The sequence below is a fragment of the Clinocottus analis genome, unplaced genomic scaffold, assembly GCF_023055335.1.
Source record: "Clinocottus analis isolate CAN_PGR_092001 unplaced genomic scaffold, fCliAna1.0.p SCAF_2, whole genome shotgun sequence".
Taxonomy (NCBI): domain Eukaryota; kingdom Metazoa; phylum Chordata; class Actinopteri; order Perciformes; family Cottidae; genus Clinocottus; species Clinocottus analis.
Window position 1 is genome coordinate 12,704,123 of NW_027175931.1, and position 24,271 is coordinate 12,728,393.

At 43.3% G+C, this 24,271-nt stretch overlaps 4 protein-coding genes across 4 annotated transcripts in view; 3 read left to right on the forward strand and 1 right to left on the reverse strand.

The window, feature by feature from the left end:
• rsf1a (remodeling and spacing factor 1a) overlaps positions 1–5,150 on the forward strand; it is a 20,453-nt gene extending 15,303 nt beyond the window's left edge. The window contains exon 18 of the mRNA XM_068584466.1: positions 1–5,150. This exon is cut by the window's left edge and continues 305 nt beyond it. Coding sequence (XP_068440567.1) covers positions 1–555 — 555 coding nt within the window. The 3' untranslated portion in view covers positions 556–5,150.
• A 724-nt stretch (positions 5,151–5,874) lies between these two features.
• clns1a (chloride channel, nucleotide-sensitive, 1A) lies at positions 5,875–12,745 on the forward strand. The gene is made up of 8 exons (XM_068584585.1): positions 5,875–6,388; positions 7,138–7,274; positions 7,427–7,561; positions 8,070–8,180; positions 9,880–9,885; positions 10,292–10,465; positions 12,139–12,205; positions 12,319–12,745. Coding segments are annotated over exons 1-8 (750 nt in total). The 5' UTR covers positions 5,875–6,269; the 3' UTR covers positions 12,320–12,745.
• aqp11 (aquaporin 11) lies at positions 11,617–18,228 on the reverse strand. The gene is made up of 3 exons (XM_068584584.1): positions 17,453–18,228; positions 16,365–16,481; positions 11,617–15,825 (listed from the first exon to the last, which is right to left on the reverse strand). Exons 1-3 carry the CDS (start codon positions 18,048–18,050, stop codon positions 15,725–15,727), a joined length of 816 nt encoding a protein of 271 aa, XP_068440685.1. The 5' UTR covers positions 18,051–18,228; the 3' UTR covers positions 11,617–15,724.
• A 2,408-nt stretch (positions 18,229–20,636) lies between these two features.
• The window catches only part of pak1 (p21 protein (Cdc42/Rac)-activated kinase 1), a 41,266-nt gene continuing 37,631 nt past the window's right edge, over positions 20,637–24,271 (forward strand). Inside the window, exon 1 of the mRNA XM_068584560.1 lies at positions 20,637–20,825. The gene's annotated coding sequence lies outside the window, so the exon portion shown is untranslated. The remainder of the gene's footprint in view (positions 20,826–24,271) is intronic.

Here is a 24,271-nt window from a genome sequence, read left to right on the forward strand (position 1 = left end):
AAGATGGGCCGTGGCAAGAGGAGAGAGATGCTGTCGCTGCAGCGTCGCAAGCGACTCGCTCAGATGCTGAAAAAGAGGCGGCCTTCGACAGACGAGTCAGACGATTCGGAGGAGTCTGAGACATCGTCGTCAGAAGAGGATCGTCCGATCCGCAAGAGACTCAACCGCATCGACTCTGATGATGACGAGGAAGGCAAGGAGGAAGAAGAAGATAAGAAGGAGGGGGAAGGGGCGGGGAGACAGAAGAAGGGGGCGATGAAGAAGTTCAGTGACACTCAGGAAAAGGGGAGGGGCCGTAGCCTGTCTCCGTCAAACAGACATCGGACCTCCAGGAGCCCAGCGAAGCCTGTGGCCGGGAGTCCTGTTGTTCCCAAGGACAATGTGGGATCAGACGGACAGGACAGGCTCAACGGCCCCTCACATCCAGAGGATGAGGGGGAGGAAGAGGAAGAAGATGAGGAGGAAGAAGAAGAAGAAGAAGTGGAGGAAGAAGAGGAAGAGAAGGAGGGCCAGACAGACTCATTAAACTCTGCCCAGAACAGTCCACAGTCGTGATGGCTGTGTTTGTGTGAATAACACTTGCTTCTTTGTCTTTTTTTTTCTTTGTCTTTTTTTTTTTAACTGACAGGCCTTTTACTCCACGAAACCACCTTTTTGAAAACTTGCTCCGCCTCATCCCCGTCTTGCGCTTCCTCCTCGCTGTTGTACTGTGTTGAGTGTGCTGTCCACAATCACATACTGTGACCTCACAACCACAAGACTCGCGAGCTACACCTTCACGCTCATCTTCATCTCTGGCAGAACGGAACCAGCCAGCCTGACCAAAACAATAAAGAAACCAATAAAAGCATCCTGGCGCCAGGACATCATGTTCCAGTGGACGCACTTGCACGCAGCCGGAGGTCCTTGTGATCCTCTGAAGTCCTCGTCTTTACCGGGCCCACGTGACAGCTTGACGGTGGATTCATCCCATCTGGGTTTGCGTTGAGTTGGTCACAGGGTCTCTTTGTAGCGTACATCTCCCTAAAAGCACTTCGTCGGTCTCATAGCACTTAATAACCCAGCGCCAAGGAGTGTGTCGGTGTCGGACCGAACACTTTGGATGATGTGACCTGATGGTCAGAGACACCAGACTTGATTGCCACAACAACAACAAAAAGCTTCCTCTAGTAGTATCCACGCATGCAGATAGTTGTGTTTTTTATTCGTCCAGGTTTTGAGACGTCAGAGTTTTTGGCCTCCACCCCAGTACCATGAGTTGAATGAATGAGTTATGAGTTATCTTCTTAGTGCGCACAACGGTGTTTTTATTGTTTTGTTGCTGTCCGGAAAAAGTACCCAGCAGCCTTAGGGGCCGATCACACCAAGACGCGTAACTCACGAGGGGCCGTACCCATGGACTGTAAGAAGTAGACGTAGTCATGGTGACGTCGCCTATCGGTTTATGGATCGCCGTTGAGAAGCCTCGAGTTCATCACCGTTCAGCATCGGCGTCACGCGGCAGCACCGGAGGTTGCTGCCTGGCTGATGTGTTTCCAGCAACACATTTGGGTGTGATTATGCCCTTGTGGGGACATGGGCCGCTTGTCCTCACCTCCCATGTTTCTTGTCTCTCTCTCTGCTGGAGAAAAGACCAAAAAGGATCTAGTTAACAGGAAGTCACACGACTTTTAAATGCACCTTTTTTCTAGTGCAGTGAGTGCCACAAACTGAATAAGTATTCACCTCCATTGTGTTAACACTATATTTTAAACTATCTGCATGGTTAGGTCCTACTAGAGGTTCATAAGAAAGGTATTCCTCCTGTTGGCTGCACACCATGCAGTGCTTGTGTCCTCAATCTTAGGATCGATCTGTTAAATGCAGACTTCAGAAGATCCAGACATTTAAATTCTGTTTTTGGGTCAAATCATGGAGTTCAAATTTTCTCAAGATGTGAAGAAAATACAAATTGTCAGAACATCGAGTGATTCTTATTCATTTGATGTTACAGGGCTGGTTTTGTCTTGTTGAAGTGGCGTTGTTTGAGTACTTCTCCGTAGTCGACGACTGCTCCAGTAGATGAAGTTTGAAAAAATGGACCCGATTACCAGCACGGGAGCAAAGCCGTGTCACCTAAAAGAATCAATGTCAGTTGAAGTGCACACTATACTTGGAACATTTTCCCTGCTTCACCATGCTGTCAGGAACCAACGGCATTATCTCTGCTCCTTTTTCGAGCCACCAGACTCAATCCTCTCAGAAGAAAGAAGTTACTGATCCCCCGCGGCCTTCGTTGGTTGTTGAATAGTGTTATTGTCTGAACTAATTCTTAAAAAACACCAAAGGCTCACAACAACACAAACTAACAGACTGATGGAGGCAGCGGTGGACCAGCAACTTCTTTCTTCTGCCAGGTAAAATGACTCTTTTGTCAAAGGAATCTGGTTGCTGGGAAGAGGTTGATATGAGGTCTTCTGTTCCCGTCTCAAAGGCTCGTCTGATGGCAAGACAAAAGGGTTCTGAACACAGTGTACACTTAAACAATACATTGTTATTTCCAGGTGCCGTCCACAGGAGCACATTGCTTTGTTAACACTCTCGCACGACCCCACTTCAAAACATCCAGACGATGCCTCCACGGAGCTGAACTTGGCCACATTCTGGATCCAAGGGACACCCTGGATGTTCCCTACCGCGCGCCACAGAGTTGGGTTTCAGACCGGTGGCTCCTCGCCCTCCAAACACCGCGTGGCTCAGAGACCACGATAGCTGTACATACTTAGCTGTGCGCCGTTCCTGTAAGATAGTCGATGTTCTGTTCTCTTAGTCCTCTTGTAAAATATAGTGTTCTATTTTCTATATGAAGGAGAGGAGGAGAGATGCTGCTGTGAGTGATGTTTGCTCGTTTTGTAAGGAGGTTCCCGCAGACCGTTGGCTTTTGTGCGTAGAGCCCGTTCACCAGGGAAGTGTCCCAGAACGCTGAGGAAGATCCGAGTACCACTCCCCTTCAGCCTCAGCGCCGCACGCCGGTAAAGCTGTTCTCATGTGGAGGGCAGGAGTTTGTGCTGTATTCACTGGTCACAAATCAAGCAACTGGTCACTGTTTAATATCTAAGATTCCTCCCCTATTTTAGATGCAGAAAGTCCGACTCAAAAGTTAATCCTTGCCGATCTTTTATTTTATTTCCTCCTGTCAGTAGAAAAATAACGAAGCAGCAGCTGAAACGGATGATGTCCAAATTCTTGAGCCTGGATTTGTCAAACCTTTAAGATAAAATCTTCCCAACTCTCCAAAGCGAGCAATAAAACCCATTTAACGAGCAACTCACCTCTACTCACAGCAACGTGTGACAGCAGCATGGAGGGATCCCCAGCAGTCAACACGCTTTACCTTCCACCTGCCAGAAAGCAAACGAGACAGAGAAGATGATCAAATGCACAAAAAGTGTTTGCAAACCAAATACATGACATGTATTATTGTTGATTGAACACCTGCTAAAGAAATATAAAGTGCAATCAACCCGATTCTGAAACTCATTCATTATTATTGCAGAAGTCTCAGAAGATTCATTTCTAATTCCTAAGAAATATGATATTATGTATCATTTTCAAAGCTGTGAGTAGAAGTGGGAGGATTTTTTACTTTTTTTATTTTACTAATGCACAACACGGAGCAGCTGAAGCCACCGAAAACATTTCAAGTACATATGTTCGTATTTTTACTCGAGTTACAAACGCAATTTACGCTCAAGCTGAAGGTGCAAGAAAACCATTTGAGAAAATAATCAAAATGCAACGATCAGTCTTGAAAAGCTCCCTCGCCCAGCGAGGATTCAACCCGGCAAAGAAGATTCTTCTGTTTTCTTTATCTACACACACATACAAACGCGCGTACACACACACACACACACACCCCCAATTCGACAAACATCTACTTTTATACAGTAAAGATTTGGAGGAGTTCCCCTTTTCAAGAAGAGTTTTATGGTTCCCCATGTCGGATCATGTGAAAGTGTATTTTGTAACATGACTTCTTGTTGGTAAACAAAAAAAGGCTTCTGTCACTCGTCTAAGTATATAAGATGATGTTTCAAGGTCCATGTGAAATTGGAGGTGTGCATAAAGAAAGACTCGGATGAGAGAGAAACATCTTTTCGACTTTTCGTTCAATGAAGTTTATTTTTTAGTGAGTCGGGCACTTTATTATCGTTGCCTGTGTGTACCAATGCATCGGTACGATGCATAGTACCGAGTGCAATCTGTGACGCGGTCACCAGGTGTTGACCGGTGATCCGGTTCAGTAGTTGGTCTGAAACTTTAGTCGACAAATGTTGTATCCTTTACAGTAACTTTGAAGAACATACAATAATGATTAAAAAAAGCAAAACTAATCAAGTCTTCACCTCACATTATATTAGTGGTTTATATTTAGCCTTGCCTTGGCGACATTGTGTAGGAGAGAAACTTAAATTCAGAGAATTATCAATTGATTTGTATTTATTTTTTTGCATAAATGTCAGAGAAACTTTGGTTTTGGGTCACAAAGCAGACTTCTGTGCAGAAAAACTTCTCAGTTCACCAAAAGCGTCAAATAACTGGTACATACTGCCCCGTCCTTTCACACTCTAATACTTGTTGCGGAAATGTTTTGTGAGAAGAAAAAACACCAATTAGATAAGAATTAGATCAATTGCTCTTCAGACGGGTTATCTCTTTTCAAATGATGCTTGTTTCTCCAATTTTATCAGGTTGTGGTGGAAAATCCCCTGAATGCAGCATCTTGATCCTCTCCAGAGGCAGAACCAACAGTCTGTCACCCCATATCTGTTCTCTCATTGTGATCTGACATCTTTTGGATATCAATGATAGTTCAAAAACAGAAAACAAAAAGAAAAGCCTCTTTGAACTCTTTGGAACGAGATGAATCCCCCACCTGTGTTGGCAGTAAAGGGCGATCAGGCTCATGTGTGTTGATGCCACCAGCCCTAAATCATTCCACTGAACCCGGTGTGCATCTGTGTTTGGCACTGGCAGAATCTGTTGGTTTTAAAATGTTAATCTACATTCAAACCACTGGAGGTGAATGTGGCTTCTTCCATTTATCTGTTGTACCGTTACTGTAGTATTGCTGTAACATGAATGTTTTCTAAGTTATTAAAACCAACATCCCAGGCATCTCCTCAAAAACAGGCTGTGTCTTTGCCTCATTATTATTCATAGTATTAAATATAATTAATGTATGTATTTATTTGTATGTATGTATTAATTCATGTCCTAATTTAAACTCACTATTAATTAGATATTTTAAGTAAACATTTTTGTCCGATGTATTTATTCTTAATTTATTTGTTTCTAGTATTTGTTGTATTAATGAATGTCCCAATTTTAACTGTTACTATTAATTAGATTTCCCTTTAAGTACAAATACAAAAAGACTTTGCAAGGCACGTGAGGGTTTGAGTATTGTTTTACGTTTTTGTGCGTTTTATTTTGAAGGGCTTCACCGGAAGCTTGGTTGATCGTGTCTATGGTTACAGCTCGGCTCACTCACGCACAGTTCGTCCTGTCCGAACAGGCGCAGCGCCCTCTGCTGGTTACGATGGTCACCACAGCGTTCACAAGCTGGCTGCTGCTGACGCGGAAGAAATAGAGAAAACGCTTAAAATGGAAGAAACGTGGGAAAAAAAGGGTTAGTTATTTAAAGTAAAACACTGAAAGATCACTAAGGGGGTAATACATTATGAGAATTACAATACAGGGTGACAAAGGGTGATTTTCTTTAAAATGACATTGTATTTATATTTTTAACGATGAAGGTAAACTAAATCCGGTTCTACATACTCCGGTCCGGTAGGTGGCGCAATGCACCAACACGTTTGGTATTGCAGTCAGCCCAAAAAACAGACGTAACTCCAAGCCACGCTTTTTAAGTGACGGTCACGTGACCCTTTTTTTTGTGGATGTTTTGCTTCGATACGTCTTGCCGCGATATTTCAGCCTTGAAAGGTCGACACTTCACGAGGTTAGCGGGCTAACGTGTTTATTTCAAAGCGTCCACACCGTCCGTGTCGGCTCGGACGGGTTGTGTTAATCCCAGAGAAGAAGCGCACAATCCGGCTCGCGACCTATCTTTCTTCAACTGTCGAGCGTTCATATTCTGAAAGGGTTATCGCGGGGAAATTAGCGACTTTCTGTGGAACGAAATAGGTCACGCAGCTTCTTCTTGACGGCGCAGTCCGGTTCCTAAACTCTCCCGCATCCCGCAGACGTCGACGGTCGCACGGACGATGGTTCTCCTGAAAAACCTCCGTCCGCCCACCGAGGGAGTGCGGCACGAACAAGCCGAGACCACCGTGGTGCTGGACGGCCAGAAGCTGGGCTGCGGCCCGCTCTACATTGCCGAAACGTGAGTGCTGCACGTGGCGCTTGTGGCTACAGTGGCGTTTACTTTGAGGAATTATCAGTGTTTATTACAGCCATTGTGTTGCGTTTCACTAATGTACTGGGTAGAAGGTGTAATAATAACAGATGCAGCATAACACCACCACTCCTCGGGCTAACCACTTCCGGGGTAGTACCTTGTCAAAATAATAACTCACTTAAGTACTAATTACTTAGGTAATAATACAGAACTATACACAGTACTTGGGTACCAGTCAAATTCCTCCATTGAAAGTGTTAACAATGCATGAAAATATATAATAGCGAAATATGTACTTAAAAAGTGGGCGTACTCATTTTACTTCTATGGTAGCCTATTTTATTAGTCGGTTTTATTGTTCAAAGAGCAAAAATGCTTCTCAAGATTTGATCATTTTCTATGTCGTATATGAATTGAATGAGAGATTATACCTTTTTGTGCTTGGAAATTATTACATAATTAACAGAAGCAGCTAATCGATTAATCAAGAAAATACAGATTATATGTTGCCTGGTAAATTTGGAATAAAAGTTGATGTTTCCAAAGTCAAGTTTTTATATTCATAATGTGTTTTGCATGCCTAGAAAAGTATAAGTGACATATTAACCTTTTGTGTGGGTCCTGCAGCTTTGTCAACTCTCCGTTCCCTTGTCTCATGCCCCATCGGATGCTATTAAATGTGCCTGCACCTTTTACGAACACACAACCGTTGTGCGTTCTTATGTTTCGGGCAGGCGCCTGTCGTGGTTCGACGGCTCAGGGATGGGTTTCTCTCTGGAGTACCCCACCATCGGCCTGCATGCCATCTCCAGAGACGTCAGCACTTACCCACAGGAGCACCTGTATGTCATGGTCAACGGAAAACTCGCAGGTGAGCGTAACGAAGGGTAACATTCGATATTGAGCAACCGATTGAGCTTTTTTTTAAAATCCTGTTTTAAGAACACCTTTTAATAATCTTGTGTGTGGAGAACATCCGCGTGTGCCTCACTAATATATCTCTGGACCGCCGCCATCTCGCAGGTGAGAACGGGGCGGCGATGTCAGAGAGAAAGGCCGATGACGAAGAAGACGACAGCAGTAACAGCGGTGATGATGATGATGATGATGATGGAGCCATCACAGAGATCCGGTTTGTGCCCAGTGACAAGGTGGCATGTGAGTGCTCGAGCTAAGGAGTTGCGCTGATTCTGGTCCTTTTTATTTATTCTTTTGAAGCGAGGCTCACATCTTCATTCTGATCAGTTATTGATAACGTTTTCATGACCACGTTGCAGCTCTGGAGTAAAGCACATGAGGGACCAGATTTGATTGATTTTTCTATAAGAACTACAAAACCTTGAATGCTTTAGTTTCCTTTAATTAATGCATTTTTTTATGATTAAACACTAGTCCAAAATATCAGGAAAATAACTGACTGGATTTGCAGCAGCTTTGTGTTAAAAATAACTTTGAGGACGTTATTTAGAAGCTGATAGATATTTAGTAGCAGATAGATGTAACACAGGAAAGTAATGTAAGCACAGCAAGTGTTTACACTTGACCACAGGGGGCCGCACTGCCTCTTATGTCTGTGTGTGTGTGTGTGTGTGTGTGTGTGTGTGTGTGTGTGTGTGTGTGTGTGTGTGTGTGTGTGTGTGCGCGTGCGTGTGTGCGTGTCATGCAGTGGAGCCCATGTTCTCAGCGATGTGCGAATGCCAGGCGCTGCACCCCGACCCAGAGGACGATGAATCCGACGATGACTTTGAAGGAGAAGAGTACGACGTGGAGGAGGCCGGTGAGGACAAATGCAAATAGACACACACTCATGCTATCAGCATGTGAGCAACAGTTTTTTTTGTTTTTTTCTAAATGAATCTCTTAATCTGTATCACAAACCTTCGGAAATAGAAACACACTGCTGTTCCAAAATGTACAATATACTAAACAAGGACAAGTTTTTTTCTAGTAATGTACTCTGCCTGGCCAAAAAAAAAAAGTCGCCACCAAAAAAAGGTCACACCCACTAATATTTGGTTGGACCGCCTTTAGTTTTGATTACAGCCCACATTCGCTGTGGCATTGTTTCCATAAGCTTCTGCAATGTCACAAAATGTATTTCCATCCAATGTTGCATTAATTTCTCACCAAGATCTTGTATTGATGATGGTAGAGTCTGACCGCTGCACAAAGCCTTCTCCAGCACATTTCCAAAGATTCTCAATGGTCTCCATGTGTGAAAATGATGTCTCATGCTCTCTGAACCACTCTTTCACAATTTGAGCCTAATGAATTCTGGTATTGTCATCTTGGAATATGCTCGTGCCATCAGGGAAGAAAAAAATCCATTGATGTAATAAACCGGTTGTTGCTGAACCTAGAGCTGAGCAACTGCAGCAACCCCAGATCATAGCACTGCCCCCACAGGCTTGTACAGCAGGCAGTAGTAGTAGACACTTTGTTTTTGGCCAGGCAGTGTAGCTGCAGAAGTGGGAATAAAATGAAAATGAAATCTTAACTCATAAATAGTGAACAATTAACCGATAAACTGAATAAATAAACAGTTTTGTGTGTTTAAAAGATGTGTCTCGATTTCAGGTTTTCAATAGATATCTAATTGTTTTGATTGCTCAGTGAATGTAAATCTACAAACCCTTCTGTTATCGTGTTTTTACTTTTTCTTCTAAACTGAATGGAAACGCTTCATACTGTAAACATTTAAGCAGCAGAGCGTTGCAGTCATAAAATAGATTGGCGTTGTTTTATTGAGGTCCACGAACAGAATTCCATGTTTGCAGCTCATTTAGATGCTAACAGATACTTTTTGTTATGCTTGTCCTGGAATACAACAAATTAGATTTCTCACTGTCTGCTGCCAATAACCCGAATCATAGTTTATTTTGTCAGATGACATCCACAGCTCGGTCACGTCCGCTGGTTCAGTTGACTGACAATAGAAACTTATAAAATGTGGAAGTGAAGACAGCTGTGCAATCTGGACTACTACCCACTAATATCGTATTGTATATACTCAATGAATTTCCTGCTTTTTCTACTTCGGATGGAGTAAAATGTCTATTTTGTCTTTTTTTAAGTGAATGTATCAAGATATAATGAAGTATTTATCGTGACAACCTAAATAGCCAATGTATTATTTCCACGCCATATCGTCCAAAACTATGCACAAACGTCGCTCAAGTGTGACTTTGACATTTGAGAAGGTTTTATACTTTTCAATTGTTGTCTTGGCGGCTTTATTTGTGTTTTGAACCCTACTGTTAACCTAATTCCGTATTGTGTATCTTGCATGTATCTTGGATTTGTACCTTATTGGTTTAGTTTACTTTTATATTTGCACACCTCCAACTTTGCTTCCCCCCCTTCTCATTTAATTTATGAAAAAAAAATAGTGTAACAGTCTGTTGATGAGTGTAATGATATAAAACGTTCTCTTCTGTCTCTGTGTCTCCATGGCTTTCTGGACTCTGTGGTTGCAGAAGCAGGTAAGACGACATAAACATGACTAAACACCTTCTGGTAAACAAAACAGATGAATTATGAACGCTTGTCCTTAGTCGCCCCCTTCCGGCAGCAGAGAACGCAGGTTTAGGAGACTTCAGCTTTGGCTTCACTTTTCAGAAGTGGAGGTGTTTCACAAACCAGCTGATGGGTCTGAATACTTCAATCTGAATATTTAATGATTAGAAGCAGTAAATAAACTTCATTTTATTGTAAAGCATGATAATGTAGTAATGCAAGCAGATTTATAGTCAATGTTTTTGTGAAATGTTAATCTACGGAAAGTTTTCATTGTTGATAAAAAAACTACATTTATTAAAAGACTTCAAATGTATTTATATTTAATGACTTGATTAAAGTGTGTCTAAAGTCGGCGTCTCTCCACCGCAGAGCACGGCCACGCCGACATCCCCACCTTCTACACCTGTGACGAGGGTCTATCGACCCTCACGCAGGAGGGCCAGGCCACGCTGGAGAGGCTGGAGGGCATGTTGGCCCATTCGGTCGCTCAGCAGTACCACATGGCCGGAGTCCGGACCGAAGAAGCCAACCCCGAATTTGAAGGTTTGAGTCCACACACACACGCACACACAACTGTCTTTAATGCTGCGCCTGCAACACGATGGCACTGCTGGAGAACCTCTACCTCGCTCCATGCTCACTGGCCCCCGTTTCTCTTCCCTCAAGCAGTTTGCCTAAAAGTTTGGGAACAGCATTTCCTCCCGCACAATATCATTTTCCCCCAAGCGAGTTCAGGGTCCATGTTCCACTGCTGAGTTTACTCATTTTCTCGCAGCTTGCAGCCGCTCGCTGTGGTGTTGCGACATGAAGCCACTGGAAGATCTTCTTCAGTGGGACACTCGTTGGTTTCTCTTCTTTTTTTGACGTCAATTGCATGGATGGTGTACGCCGTAGTGTGTGGAATAGTTTTCGGGCTGCCATTTCAAAAAATATAACAAGTCAAGGGTCAAGTGAATGAATAAACAAAATGTGGGCATTTGATCAGTGGTCCGCTGTGTTTAACTCCATCTTGTAATGTCGGCTCGGCTCACTTGGAAACTCGACAGGTGGTGCCATAAATCAGTTGAATGAAGCCGTGCAGTGGAGGTGTGGCATGCGGTCTTAACAGGATCAGCCCCATCATTATGTTGACGCAAGGGACCTTACAAAACATTTATTCACCAATATGAATGGTGAATAAGATTCAGTTTTATTGTGTATTTGACTCTAAATGGACAATACAATTCTGTATTGAAGAAGACTTGAAACTAGAGATTGAGACAAACTCTGAGTTTACTGAGGGAATAAACCTAGAGAAGGAGGCCCAATCCCCACCTTAAACCCTCAAGCCCTGAAACCTCAGGGACTCACTGACGTCAGCTGCTAAATGGTTGAGTGTGAGAGTCAGTGAGGGCTTGATGGTGTAAACATGACAGGACAGCACTTTGCTGCAACATCATGAGACTACATTCAAAACTATTGTGTACAATTGTGTATTTATTTTCTACTTTTTATTCACTGGTTTGAATGTCTTCCTCACGAGATGACAAGACATTTTTAATTATTTATTTACCCGTTTTTGTCTAAACAAAGTCAGCATCTAATGTTGACTTACGGAAACGGTTTAAAATGTCCGCCACAGAGCCCTCAGGTACTCCATGTGACAATAGGACACCACTAAACCCTGAAGGACTTCACGGAGCGCGACTCAAAGTCTGTGAGTCCGTAAGGGTGGAGATTGGGATTGGGCAATATTCTTTTTCTCTGACTTCTTCTATACAACCACAGTCGCCTCTAGTGGTCAGGAGAGAGAATGCAGGTTTTAAGACTCTTCAGCTTCACTCTGCAGAACCAGACGTTATCACTGAATTTAAAGTTTAAAAAGCGCGGAGAGGAGCAGTCGTTTCCAGCATCAAAGAATTTATTTAAATTCTGTGACGAACTGAGAAATGTATCTTGCATATGCAATGTTGATCCTTTTGGTTCTGAAAGTACAACTTTTGGTTATATTAGGGTTCAATTTAAAGTAACTTCTCACTTGCATTGTGTCACAGTCCCAGAGAGAGAAGGTGCGATATGAAGGAAATCTAATTCAAAGCATCTCAGGGCTGTTGGGGTTTTGTTGTGTTCTGTTGCACATATATCTGCACCGCGAAAAAAAACCCACAACAGTAGATTTGACCATATTTTGTTCATGGGATCCTGTTCAAATGTTGTGTGATTGTTGTTGTTTACAGATGGCATGGAGGTGGATGCAGCAGCGATGGAGGCCGGTCAGTTTGAGGACGCAGACGTTGATCACTGGTATTGACAGTAGCACGACTTCAACATGAATTAAAAAATATCACAATAGCCACACCAGTGATGAGAAAGTGAGCGGTCTTGGTCACTCACGCGTTGTCCCACTCTGTGTGTAGATGGAGGGCGCCTCAGCAGCACCAGTTGCATCATGGGATTGGAGGAAAGGACGGCAGCACATCTCTAACGCTCAGCTCTTACTTGTACTCTCATCGCAGACAAACCTTTCCCTGTGTACTTAAACATCATCTCACTCGTCTCTTTGGAGCATGCCACGTTTTTTCTCACTGCATCCAAACTCACATGTTGGCTGGTTTTTCTAGTCACATTCATCTCTACTAATTTGTCCAAACCATATGACTAAAGTATGCCGTATACAGTCAAGTCAGCTACTGTAGACTTCTGAGATGAAGGCCAGATCCAGTCCAAACAAAACGATATGTTTCTGTTTGTTTTGTACAACCAATTTAATATCAGATTTTCCTGCAGAGGAAAACTAATATCTTTGTATTAAACTGTCAATAAATGCATAGTTTTTGTATCAAATTTTTGTTTGAGTTCTTATTAAATTGAGGAATAAAAGCCTTAACAATTGGTACAATTCAATATGATTTAGGAGGGTTGGTGCCAATAGGGCTTTGGCCATCTGGCCATATGATGCATATACAGGTGTTGCCATCTATATAACTCGGAGTTTGAATATTTGTATGGGCGGATCAGTATGTATTATTCAGAATCAGAAATTCAATAAGTTGAAGCAGGGATAATGATTGTTATCTTGAGTCCACCTTCATCGTGTTCTACAGTAATGATATGTATCGTGTACTAATGACTGTCATAGAAGTATGAGTGCTTTCAACACATCCACAAGTTTCTTAAGCGCTAAATAAACGTGATGAGCAGCACGCAGTGGCTTTCACCATGTTCTCCGCATCGCGGACACAAACATGTACCACTCGCAAAAAAGCGAGCTGTGCCTTGCGCTCTTTTTTTTTTTTTTTACACAGTCCTTCTGTGATCCAGTCTGCATGTACAGTATGTATTGTGTACAGTAAGTATTGTGTACAGTATGTATTGTGTACAGTATGTGAGACGGACAGCGTCCGGCTGCGCCGGTGTTCAATGTACGGCTCCAGGAAGTCTCGTAAATAAATGAGTCCTTGTCGGCAGAATCGATAGCGCTCAAATGACGTCATCATGATGCGAGAACGGACCTTGGCGATCTGGAAGAACTCTCTCCCTATAAAACTAATATCACTCCTTCATCAATGAGGAAGGGAGCTGCGTTTTGTCCGGTCGGAGTGTTCAACTTATCCAGTGAACTTTCACTAAACCTGCTCCCGACCCGGTTAGGCGATTTCGATGTGTTGCTATGGTGACTGATCTAAACTGGCTTCGTGGAACCGAAAATCCAGATCTACGTCATCTTATCCTGGAAGTTATCCAGATATATCAGTAAACCACGTACATGGAATAGGGCCCAAGACTGCCTTTGTGATGTCACAGTGTTCCAGCCAGTGGGAATACGTGTTTACAGTAAATTGTGTGTGTACAGTTTATATTCCATGTAAGACCCGTTGTTGTAATATTACAACGTCACTTTTATCTCTCCAAGAAATACATTTGCAAAAACATTTTTTGATGTTGACCTATTGTCTTGCCTTGCAAGGCCATTGGATTGTAAATGTGTATATAGGTCTGGCCAGAAGGCTTCAAACTCAGCTGCAAACTTTCATGGAAGAGCATCTCCTTGCTTCATTTAACTAAAAGTAAATAAATTCCATGAAATATTTTTTTTGGTGATTGTTAGAGTATGTAGTTCATGTAAATAATAAGTTATTGTGGAATTAATGCATCACATTAGATTTTCAGCTTGTTATGTCATTGTTGTAATTTTACAACATTGGGTCATAATGGTAGCTAAAATAGTATGCACCTTGCACACTACATGGAGACATTCCGCTTCTCAAATGTTCAGAAACAGGATAAATATTTACAGAAATATAATGTATTTGATGAGTCACACTTTACAAATGGGTTATTTGTTATAATTCTAAGTTTAGACCAGATTTGAATAATTCTAAATGGGTTATTGTAACCCCAACACTACATTATTTCTATGTGATATAGTAAAAAAAAAAATTATCTGGACTTTGTTTGTTTGCCCAAATATCTCCTTGTTATACAAGCCAGATCATGTTTGTGGAATGATTTGGAGGATGGTTGTGCAGGGACAAGTGTAAACGTTTTGGAACGTGGGGGTTGCATGTATGGTGCATTGTTCAGGGAAAGGTGTAAATGTTCTGTAATGTGTGGAATTAGTTGTACTTGACCACCAACATGGTTGCACATTTCCCGGTGAATACAACAAGAGGACGCTGCAGACATTGCGTGAAAGGATATTCCAATACACTCTGCAGAAAATGCAACCTCTGTCTCTGCTTTTCAGAGGAAAGGAACTGCTTTGGGACTACCATCGCAAGTAAACAATGGACACTGATTCTTTATAGTTTTCTATAACATTTTATACAGTTTTTTTAATGTTTTTAAAATATATTATGATTCATAAAAATATGACTGTAGGGTGATTAATGAAATGTGCTGTTATAGTGAACCACAGACCTTCTTGCAAGCAATACACACTCCAAATTAACCAGTAGTTGTTTTGTGCATTTCCTTCTGTGTGGAGTTTGCATGTTCTCCCCGTGGCAGCGTGGGTTCTCTCCGGCTTCCTCCCACAGTCCAAAGACATGCAGGTCAGGTTAGTTGGACTCTAAATTGCCCGTAGGTGTGAATGTGAGTGTGAATGGTTGTCTGTCTATATGTCTGCCCTGTGATGGACTGGCGGCTTGTCCAGGGTGTACCCTGCCTTCGCCCCTTGAAAGCTGGGATCGGCTCCAGCGCCGTGCGACCCTAATGAGGATAAACGGTTCAGATAATGGATGGATGGATGTTTTGTGCTTTTGTTCGGACAGTTTGAGAGCAAATACTAAAATTCTGCTACCAACAAGGCCCAACGTTGCAATATTACAACGTTTCACTAAAAACTTACAAAAACATTTTTTTTCAAATAAATCCTTCATTATCTGCATCAGAAGACTCTTACAACATCATCTGACTTTAAAAAAAAAATAGACATTATTTTTATGTTTGGGTCTTACATGGAAGTTATCCACTTCATACATTCATACCATGCATAAGTCATGCAAGTACAGGGCAAACATTGGTGTGTTGGTTAAAATGCTTGACGTGTGCTTCACTTATTTGAACAGTTGCAGAGGTTTTTTTTAATCACGAGTGAAAACTGAATGATTGTTCGTGTTTGACCAAATAAAAAAAAGGTCAATCTACCTGCGCATGCATTGTTAATGAGATCTCAAATGAGTTTCCTGTTCAGCTTTTAACATGTGCCTTTGAGTTCTTGAAGTCTGAAGAAAAAAGAAGTGCATCTCAGTGCTGCCTCTTTCCTAACTTGTGGCTGAGCGTAGCAGTGAGCAGTCGGCTGTCAGGGTGACGTCCACATGCTCACGCCCTCTTCTTGGCCTCCTGGGCGAGCCGGGGAGACAGAGACTTCCCCGCAAGCAAAGGGACGAGTTTATCAAACAGCAGCACGGAGCACATCATCCCTGCAACCGAAAACACACACACACACACACACACACACACACACACACACACACACACACGTGGAAGAACATTTCAAATATTTAAAGAACAAACTCTACATGTTTTAAAACGTCCGACAATGGACACCTCTTTGTAATATTTCAAAGGTTCATGTGAATGAGCTGTACTTGGATCCAGTTTTCTGGTAGTTTACATGTATTTCCATGTTGTGCTATACTTTATACTTCTTCTCCACCACATCGCGGAGACAAATAATGTATTGTGTTACTCCACATTTATTTCCCAACTTTAGTTACTACGCAGGATTTTAATTATTAATACAAATTTCACATGGAATATATGATGTGCGATTACGTTATCCAGCACTATATTACGTATTTCACATGAATGTCACCTTTTCAAGCATTCATTTGATGATTTTATAAAATCGACTAAAAGAGGCCATTCTGTATTATGGGTACTTTTACTTGTGCTACTTTAAGTTCATGTTGATACTTTTACTTGTAACGGAGTACTCTTATCTGGGCCTCAGTCTCACCCAGCAGCGGGCTCAGCCAGTACACCACGCAGGACTGCAGGAAGGAGGTCCCACTGCACGGGAACTGGGTGGAGAAGGCCAGCGCTGGGTTGATCACTGCTCCTGTCACACCGCCACCTGCACACACACGCACGCACGCACACACACACACACACACACACACACACACACACACACACACACACACACACGCACACACTTAACTTTTTAAGCTCAGTCCCTCATTTCGCCTCTTTCGAGAAAAAAAGTCTCTTTAAAAAAAAAACTTAATTATCAACTTAAACACAATGTTTATTAACTTTATTTAAATTGCTTCAATATGTAACCCTTGTGAGAAGATACATATGGTTTAAAAAAAATTAAAGTAACTTTAAGTTTGAAGTTTAAGTACTTACGTAACTCTGTGAACTTGCTGTGAACAACCGTAACGTTTCACTAAACTCGGGATGTCTTAAGTCGGAACACATCCGCGTAATGAAGCTTGTAGGAATCTAACAAAGCAATCCAGATCCTTATAAACACTGGATTTGTACCTGAAAAATTACAAAACGGCCGCAGCTATTTAAATAAAACTCTCCAACAAAGTTTGTTCAGGGCGGGGGCTTCCTGAGCAACTCCCGAACCCTTGAGTACCCATGGGTACCCAGCAAGCCACGGACAATGTTTTCCCATAACACAAGTCATTTTTTATTTTTAAACCGAACAACACGTTTTTGTTGATTGCAACTCCTTCCCATGATGTCAAAGCTTTATGTTGTGATTTTGAGTCAGATTCTTTAGGTCCTAATCTTTCCTTAAGGGTGCATTCTCGTTAGGTCCTGAACCGTGGAGGTGGAAACACTCTCTGGGAGGGAGTTTTGGACAGAGAGGCTTAGTGGACTGGTTCTACTGGGACAGAAAGACTCGTTTGTTTATTTTGTCGTCGGGTAAAGTAAGGACAGCAGCAGGTCATGATTTATTCATTTAACTTGATGTATTCAGCTGAATAGGAAACTGGAACAACACCATTTTGCTGCTAAAGAGCCGCTGAGCAAGGCTGGCCGTTAGACATCAACAGAGAGGAACAGCTCATCAGGGTCGCGTCATACCTGCATAAACCACTGTTGTGATGACCGCAGCCACCGCGTGCACGCGGTATTTCTCCTCCACCGGTCGCGTGTGCGTGATGGCGGTCTGAACAGCGAAGGCGCACGCGAGCTCCACCGCGGCAGCCGTTGGCAGCGGCGCGCGGATGGCGCTGACGCAGCGGTAGCCGAGCAGCTGCTGCCGCGTGTGTAGTCGCGTCAACCCGAGTCTCCACATCGCCGGTACCGCGGCTCGCGCGGCGGCGGCAGCGGCGAACTGGCACGCGATCCGCCGCAGGGCGCACCCGCCCGAGAACCTCGCGTGGTACGCGTGCTCGAGCGCGCCGGACGGGTTGCCTGTGGCCCCGCCGAAGGTGAGCGCGTGCACCACGGCCGCCAGGTACGTGAAGGTGAGCGCGAGGCGAGGCTCGATCCCGCCCACCTCGGCCAGCAGCTTCAGCTCGTGCGTGCAGCAGCACAGCTGGAAGGTGGACACGATCTCCACCGCGTACACGGAGAGCCCGGTGTCCGCGAGGGCCCTGGTCATCAACCTGCGGGTCGCGTCGCTCAGCGCGACGATCCCCGCGAACAGCGACAGAGACACCGCCACGTCTGAGTTCATGTTGGCGGCAGGTCAGCGCGCTGCGCCGCTGGGACACCGCGCTCCGTGCCGCTCCGTGCCGCTGCGTCTCTGACCGCGCAGCGCTGCTGCTCTCTCTCTGTCGGAGGATGTGCGCTTCTTCCCGGGAGCAAATGAGCCGCAGTCCCGTTAGCTCACATGGTGCGGAAGTGACTGAACTCAGCAGTTCTTCTCCTCCTTCTCCTCCTCCTCCTCCTCTTCCTCCTCCTCTTCCTTCTCCTCCTTCTATTTCTCCTCCTCCATTTCTCCTCTCCTCCATCATTAGCCCCACACTACTCTACCCTCATACTCTCTGATTGCTTGCCATTCCTCCCTTAGCCCTCCTGCCTCCACACGTCCTCCTCTTCCTCAGTCTTCATCTGGTTTCCAGCAGCAGTTTTGGTGCAGTTTTCTGCAGCTTGTGTGGGCATGAAGGACAATAGCGCCACTGCACACTGGACATTATTCAGTTATTTGTTTTCCATTAAGTATACAAACAATTTAGAAGCACAACATGCAACAAATATATTGCATGTTGTGCTTCTAAATTGTTTGTATACTTAATACAACATAATATAATATAATGAGAACATTATAATGTCACTGTTGAGCTTCAGAGACTCCAACTAGTCCAAGCTGAAACATATGAAAACACTAATGGTCTGTGGGATGCTGTCATGGAATTAAATCATGCATTATTCTATGTTTAGGATAATTAATACGGAATGTGCGTCTTGTCAGATTTCCATTCACATTGTTTCTTCATAATGCAACTCCTAAACTGAGAGGATGTGGCTTCTTTGCGTCTTTCTCCCTCGCCATGCTCTCGTCACCAGCTGTCTGTGAGAGAGCAGGCGTAGACGTAAAGACCCTTTAGTGCAGCAGGACACACAAAGAGCCGACGTGTTTGTCACCACCTGGTGTCTGAAAAAAGAAAAAAGAAAGCCATTCTTTATTAATCCTTTCGGGGACCTTCTTCTCTGCGTTTGGCCCATCCTTAAGGGGCAGTGGGCCGCCTGAGGCACCTGGGAAGCAACAAGGGGTTGGGTGCCTTGCTCAGGGATACTTCGACAGTATTATTAGTTATCACCTCTTCAAGCAATAGACTGATGTTGTTCAAAAAACGAGACAGATAGTTTTCCTGCACTAAGATATAATAAGCTGCTATTGTCTTTTAAAGTAACTATTATAATAATACACAGGAATATTTAAGATGCCATAGTTTCAGATGAATATTCTGAATGAAAGGAGCAGTCTGACATGTGGGTGGGAGAACGCATTTTTTGCACTTCTATAAATATATAAATAATAGAGAATTGGTGTACTTGCATTTGTTGGTAACGATACATCCCCTGTGTTTTATGTATTTATTTTGTAATAAACGGTGATTCAGCCCACTACAATTTCCCCACTGAGGGACTAATAAAGGATTATCTTATCTTATCTTACACTGAAGGCTGAATAACTCAACTCCATGTGAGTGAGGAAATGTAGTTTCTCACCTTCACCACTAGATGACGCTTTCTCCCTATTCTTCTCTTCATTTAGTGCGGCACCTTCACAATGATCATGAACACTATCACAGCGTGCTCTGGAAAGACAAAACATGAGGCTCCGATGAAAAGAGGCTGTTGTATTCTGTACAGATGCAAAGCCCCATGATATACATCATATTTTATTGGATAGTTTTAATTCTATATTGTTTAATTCATGTTAAATATATGTAGATTCCATTATTATAACAATTTGTTTCTATTGAATAAACTTTGAAATATGTATCTTCACACCTAAAAAAGTTATTCATTCATCTTTTGTCTGTCTAATGTATCATGTGAGATAAAGTAGTCTTTGTGATTGATATTCTTTATAAATTTCTTCTTCTTTCTAGTTTTTGATCGGTCGTGGGAAGTAACACTTATACTAATGTACTGTAGGCGACATAAGTACAACTTTGAGGTACTTGTTCTTTCCTTCCTGCTACTTCATACTTACTCAAATTAAGCTCCAATATTACCAGCTGCAACACTAAAGAGATCCTTACCACCACGTATGAATGATTATAACCCAATAATGTACTATGTATTGCTCTACGATGTTGCATTGCTCCTTTTTCTTCGGTAAAAGTACATTTGCTGATTGTCCCTAAACAAGATGATAAGCAGAAATATATTACCCAACCAGAAGTCTCATTTAAAAATCACAAAATCTTTAAGTACGTTTTTATCTTTTTGTATCTTTTTTCCATCCAGTGCTTACAGTTTATTATCCACTGAACTAGTATTAGCAGGAAAAGGAAAGACTATCTTTTTCAAATTCTTTTTTACAAGCTAAACAAACACGTGAGTCACCCACTGGCCGAGTTACACCTGAATGTAACGTCCGCAGCCAGTGCCGAGAGGAAAGCTGCAATGTTGACTTGCCTCCCGACGGCAGTGAACGCCTCACCGCTTTCTAGCAATGAGCCGCGCCCCGCCCCGGACTCAGAGCGCACCAGCCAATCAGCGGCGGGCGGTCACACCAGCAACCAATGGTGTGTCCGGAGCGCCGCTGAAGGGGGCGGGCGCTTCTGTGCAGCAGGCTTCTCCGTGCCCAGCTAACAATAGCCTGGAATCGGCAAGTTTACTGTTGAAAACCAGTCAGGAGGGCGACGGAGCCGAGCGTAGCTGAACCGGGAGGAGAACAGAGTTTCAACGAATACATGAGTCGGTGTGTCCCGGTGTCGGAAAACTATCTCGGCGCATTCTGGACATTTTTACATTTCTCGCAACCAGACAAGTGGTGAGTGAGCCTCTGTCCACTTTGTTCGTGAACCCCCAAACGCAGCCGTTCATCTCCGTCTTCAGCATGGTGCGGTCGGGAATGAGGGGCTCGTTTGCCGTGACCAAGAAGGGGTTAACGGTCTATCTGCATCAGCATATGAACGCCCCGGTCCCAGCAGGCCCGTCCGCCACGGCGAGGTCATTACAGCCCCGTGGCAGGTGTGCGCTTCCGTTAGACATTTGTGTTATTACACCGGCGTGACCCTGGGTCAGCGACGGCTGCGATAACGTGGAGCTTCTGCTGGTCAGCGCGTGCACGGGCAGGGCGAGTCTCGAAAGAATGAATGAAAGAATGAATGATGAATGACTGGATGAAATAAATTCACTTCACCCATCTCTAGAACAAAGGACACTTTATTTCTAAGCTATTTTATAATTTTAATTCACGTTTTCATTGTTTAATCCAGTCACATCATCTCGTGAATGTTCTGTTGTTGAGTCATTGAATATGCAGTGGTGCAAAGTAATGATCCTGAATACATCTTAAGTACTGCACTTAAGCACAATGTTGAGGTACTTGGATAATCTTCCTGCTCCATTATCATTCTCTTTCTTTTTAATGTATTTTATTATTGCTTTCACTACATATTATTTGATGACTGAAGTTACTCGTTACCTTGCGGATTGAGATAAATAAAACAGGAATTAATAAACAATATTGAATAAATAATTGAATCCTATGAGGAAATTGACAGGCTTTCCTTGCATTATTCAAGGTACATAAAGTTAGCGCCACCTTTAGCAGATGCACCATTAAAGGGAAGAGAGCACATGTGTGCATCAGTGGTTATAATCCAATCATAGAATATTTATTATTCTGAAATGGATCATTCTTCACAATGAGTAATTTCTACTTTTGGTACTTTAAAGTATATTTTGGCGTTAACACTTTTGCACTCAAATATCTGATTGCAGGACTTTTAGTATTTGTAAACTGTGGTATTGCTACTTTAACATGATCAAAGTATCAGAGTACTTCTGTTGACACATCACCGGCTGTATCATAAATGCTGCCTCTCTGTCAGCTGTGCGTACAGCTGATCTGGACTGACGTTGACCTTTGCACCCAGTTGTAAAACGTTTATTTCCTTATCTGAGGAACTAGTTTCCTGGGTGATGAGAAACCCCCGCATATCACACAGGGCTCGGTGTTGTCGTGCTTCTAAGTTTCTGTTTAAGGGACTGCGATGTTGACGGGCTGTTGTTGCTTATTTTACCGGCTCCTTCAAGAGCCCTAGGGGTTCCAGTGCCTCGTCTGAAAACCTCTCCTGCTTTTTTTTTTACAATATTCTATGGTTCCCACCGGTGAATTCATTCCATCTTTCTTATATCTGAGCCAAGGATTAGATGTTGTGTCAATGCTCCCTTCATACCACAGAACGATGAATTAAATAATACAGAGACAGATGTTCTCGGTCTTGATAGAAAAGTCTGGGTTAACGCCCTGAATCTGTATATTCACCTGTATTACTCGAGTAAAAATTAGCCAATTAATATAATAATAATAATAATAATAATATAAATTGAAAAAAAAGATGAATCGTTTGTCTTCTTTCAATCAAAAACGGGTGAAAATTCCTTAATTTACGCCTAAATGCTTTACGTGATGGAGCGCGTCGTTGTGCTTCTGCGTCGAAAGCCGTGTTTCGTCCTGAGGGCTTTCGTCCTGGGGGCTTTCGTCCTGAGGGCTCGTCCTGAGGGCGGTACCGGTTCGAGTGTGAGAACAGTGGCGCTGCAGCGGTTGCCGTGGAGACCCGGGAGTGGCCAAAGGAGTGTTTTATGACCCATTTGGCTATTGTGGCTTTGGTCTTGGCTACTTCAGGAAAACACACTCTGTGTGTGTGTGTGTGTGTGTATGTTTTCCTTTTGGCCAATCTTTAACCTCTGTCTCGCGTGTCATTGAAGTTATTTGTGACCCCGAGACAGTTTGTTTTGACCTGCTGACCCACAATAGAGCTACTTGCTGCCTGACAAACACACACTCACACACTCACAGGTGAAGCCAATACTATGTCTACCTTGTGCATCAGTGTCGTGTTGTGCTGGAGGGGAAGTAGAGCGTAGCGGCTCAGGAGAGACTCCTGTGCTCAGTGTGAAATGTCTTTAAAGGTCCAGTGTGTTGGATTCGTCGTCATCCAGATTGGAACCACGGCTCCGTCCAGAGGCAGTAAATCAGAGCCGTGTAATCGACGAGCCAGCCGTGCAGAGGGTCGCAGGTTTAGCTGTGGGAAATTGCCGTTTGTGCAGAAATGCATGCTGCAGCTGGAGACTGGAGACCAAAAACAACCATGTCCATCGCTGTGTTTTCCTAATCAGGAAGCGGTTCGTTCATCTTGGGCATCGACTGTATATGAGAAGTATTCGTAGTCACCCATTGGTTTGTGGACTGTGGTTCTGAAGCATTGAGTTCAGCACTTGATTTTAGGCAACCGGTGAACAGAAGTGACATGTTTAGACTGCGTAGGTATGAGTGACGTAGAGACGCCGTATCTGGCTCTGGTAGCGACCTGTTGTCACAAGGGAGCCCCGCCCTGAAGCATGCTCTGCTTTTTGTTCTTTTTGACTCGAGATGGACAGTAATCTACAAAATGAACATCATGCTGTCTTGGAGAAGACTTGAAACTAGAGATTGAGACATAAACTCATGTTTACCATGTTTACTGAGGGAATACATCAAGAGAGGAGTAGAGTCATTTTCTAAAGAGTTTGGAAATGCAAGTTTAAGGCGAGCATTGGATTCACTTTTCAGAACTGGAGGTTGCCTCCGGGTTCTACTGCAGAAACATGGCCGCATGCCATATGTCGACATAAACGGCTCATATTGAGGAACAATTCTTATTTTTTGGTGATTATACAATAAAGAAGACCTACTTATTATTATTCTATTGTTGCCTGCCAACACATTCCCACACTAAATACACACTGTTCCCTTTAGAAACAAATTCTGTAACATAGCTATCCGCTTATCAGGTGGTGGCAGAGTTCTACAATCAATAATGAACTAAATTACTTATTAGAATATATATTTTTTTATTATTTTCTTTGCTCGCTCACACACAGCGTCAACAGAAACGGTACTATTGGCTGTGGAGCAGACAGAGTCCTGCCAGCAGTTGAATAATGGATCGTCTGTCTGCCTGGAAGGCTGCTGAGCATGGTGTCTAGACCAACCCCGACGGCACAAAACTGAGCTTCGGCCCATGAATCCAGGCAAAAGCTGTGGTCCATGTTGCCTGTAAGTGTTTCCTCCGCTTCATTGGTGTGAAGGCAGAGGAAAGCAGGCGCATCTCTAAGCTGCTGGTAGGAGGGGTGATCACTCACACTACTGTTGGTGCGTGTTTGTGATGAGCAGACCCCGGGGAGAGGATTAAAATATTCCTCCTCGCCTCAGTTTGGTTTCATTGA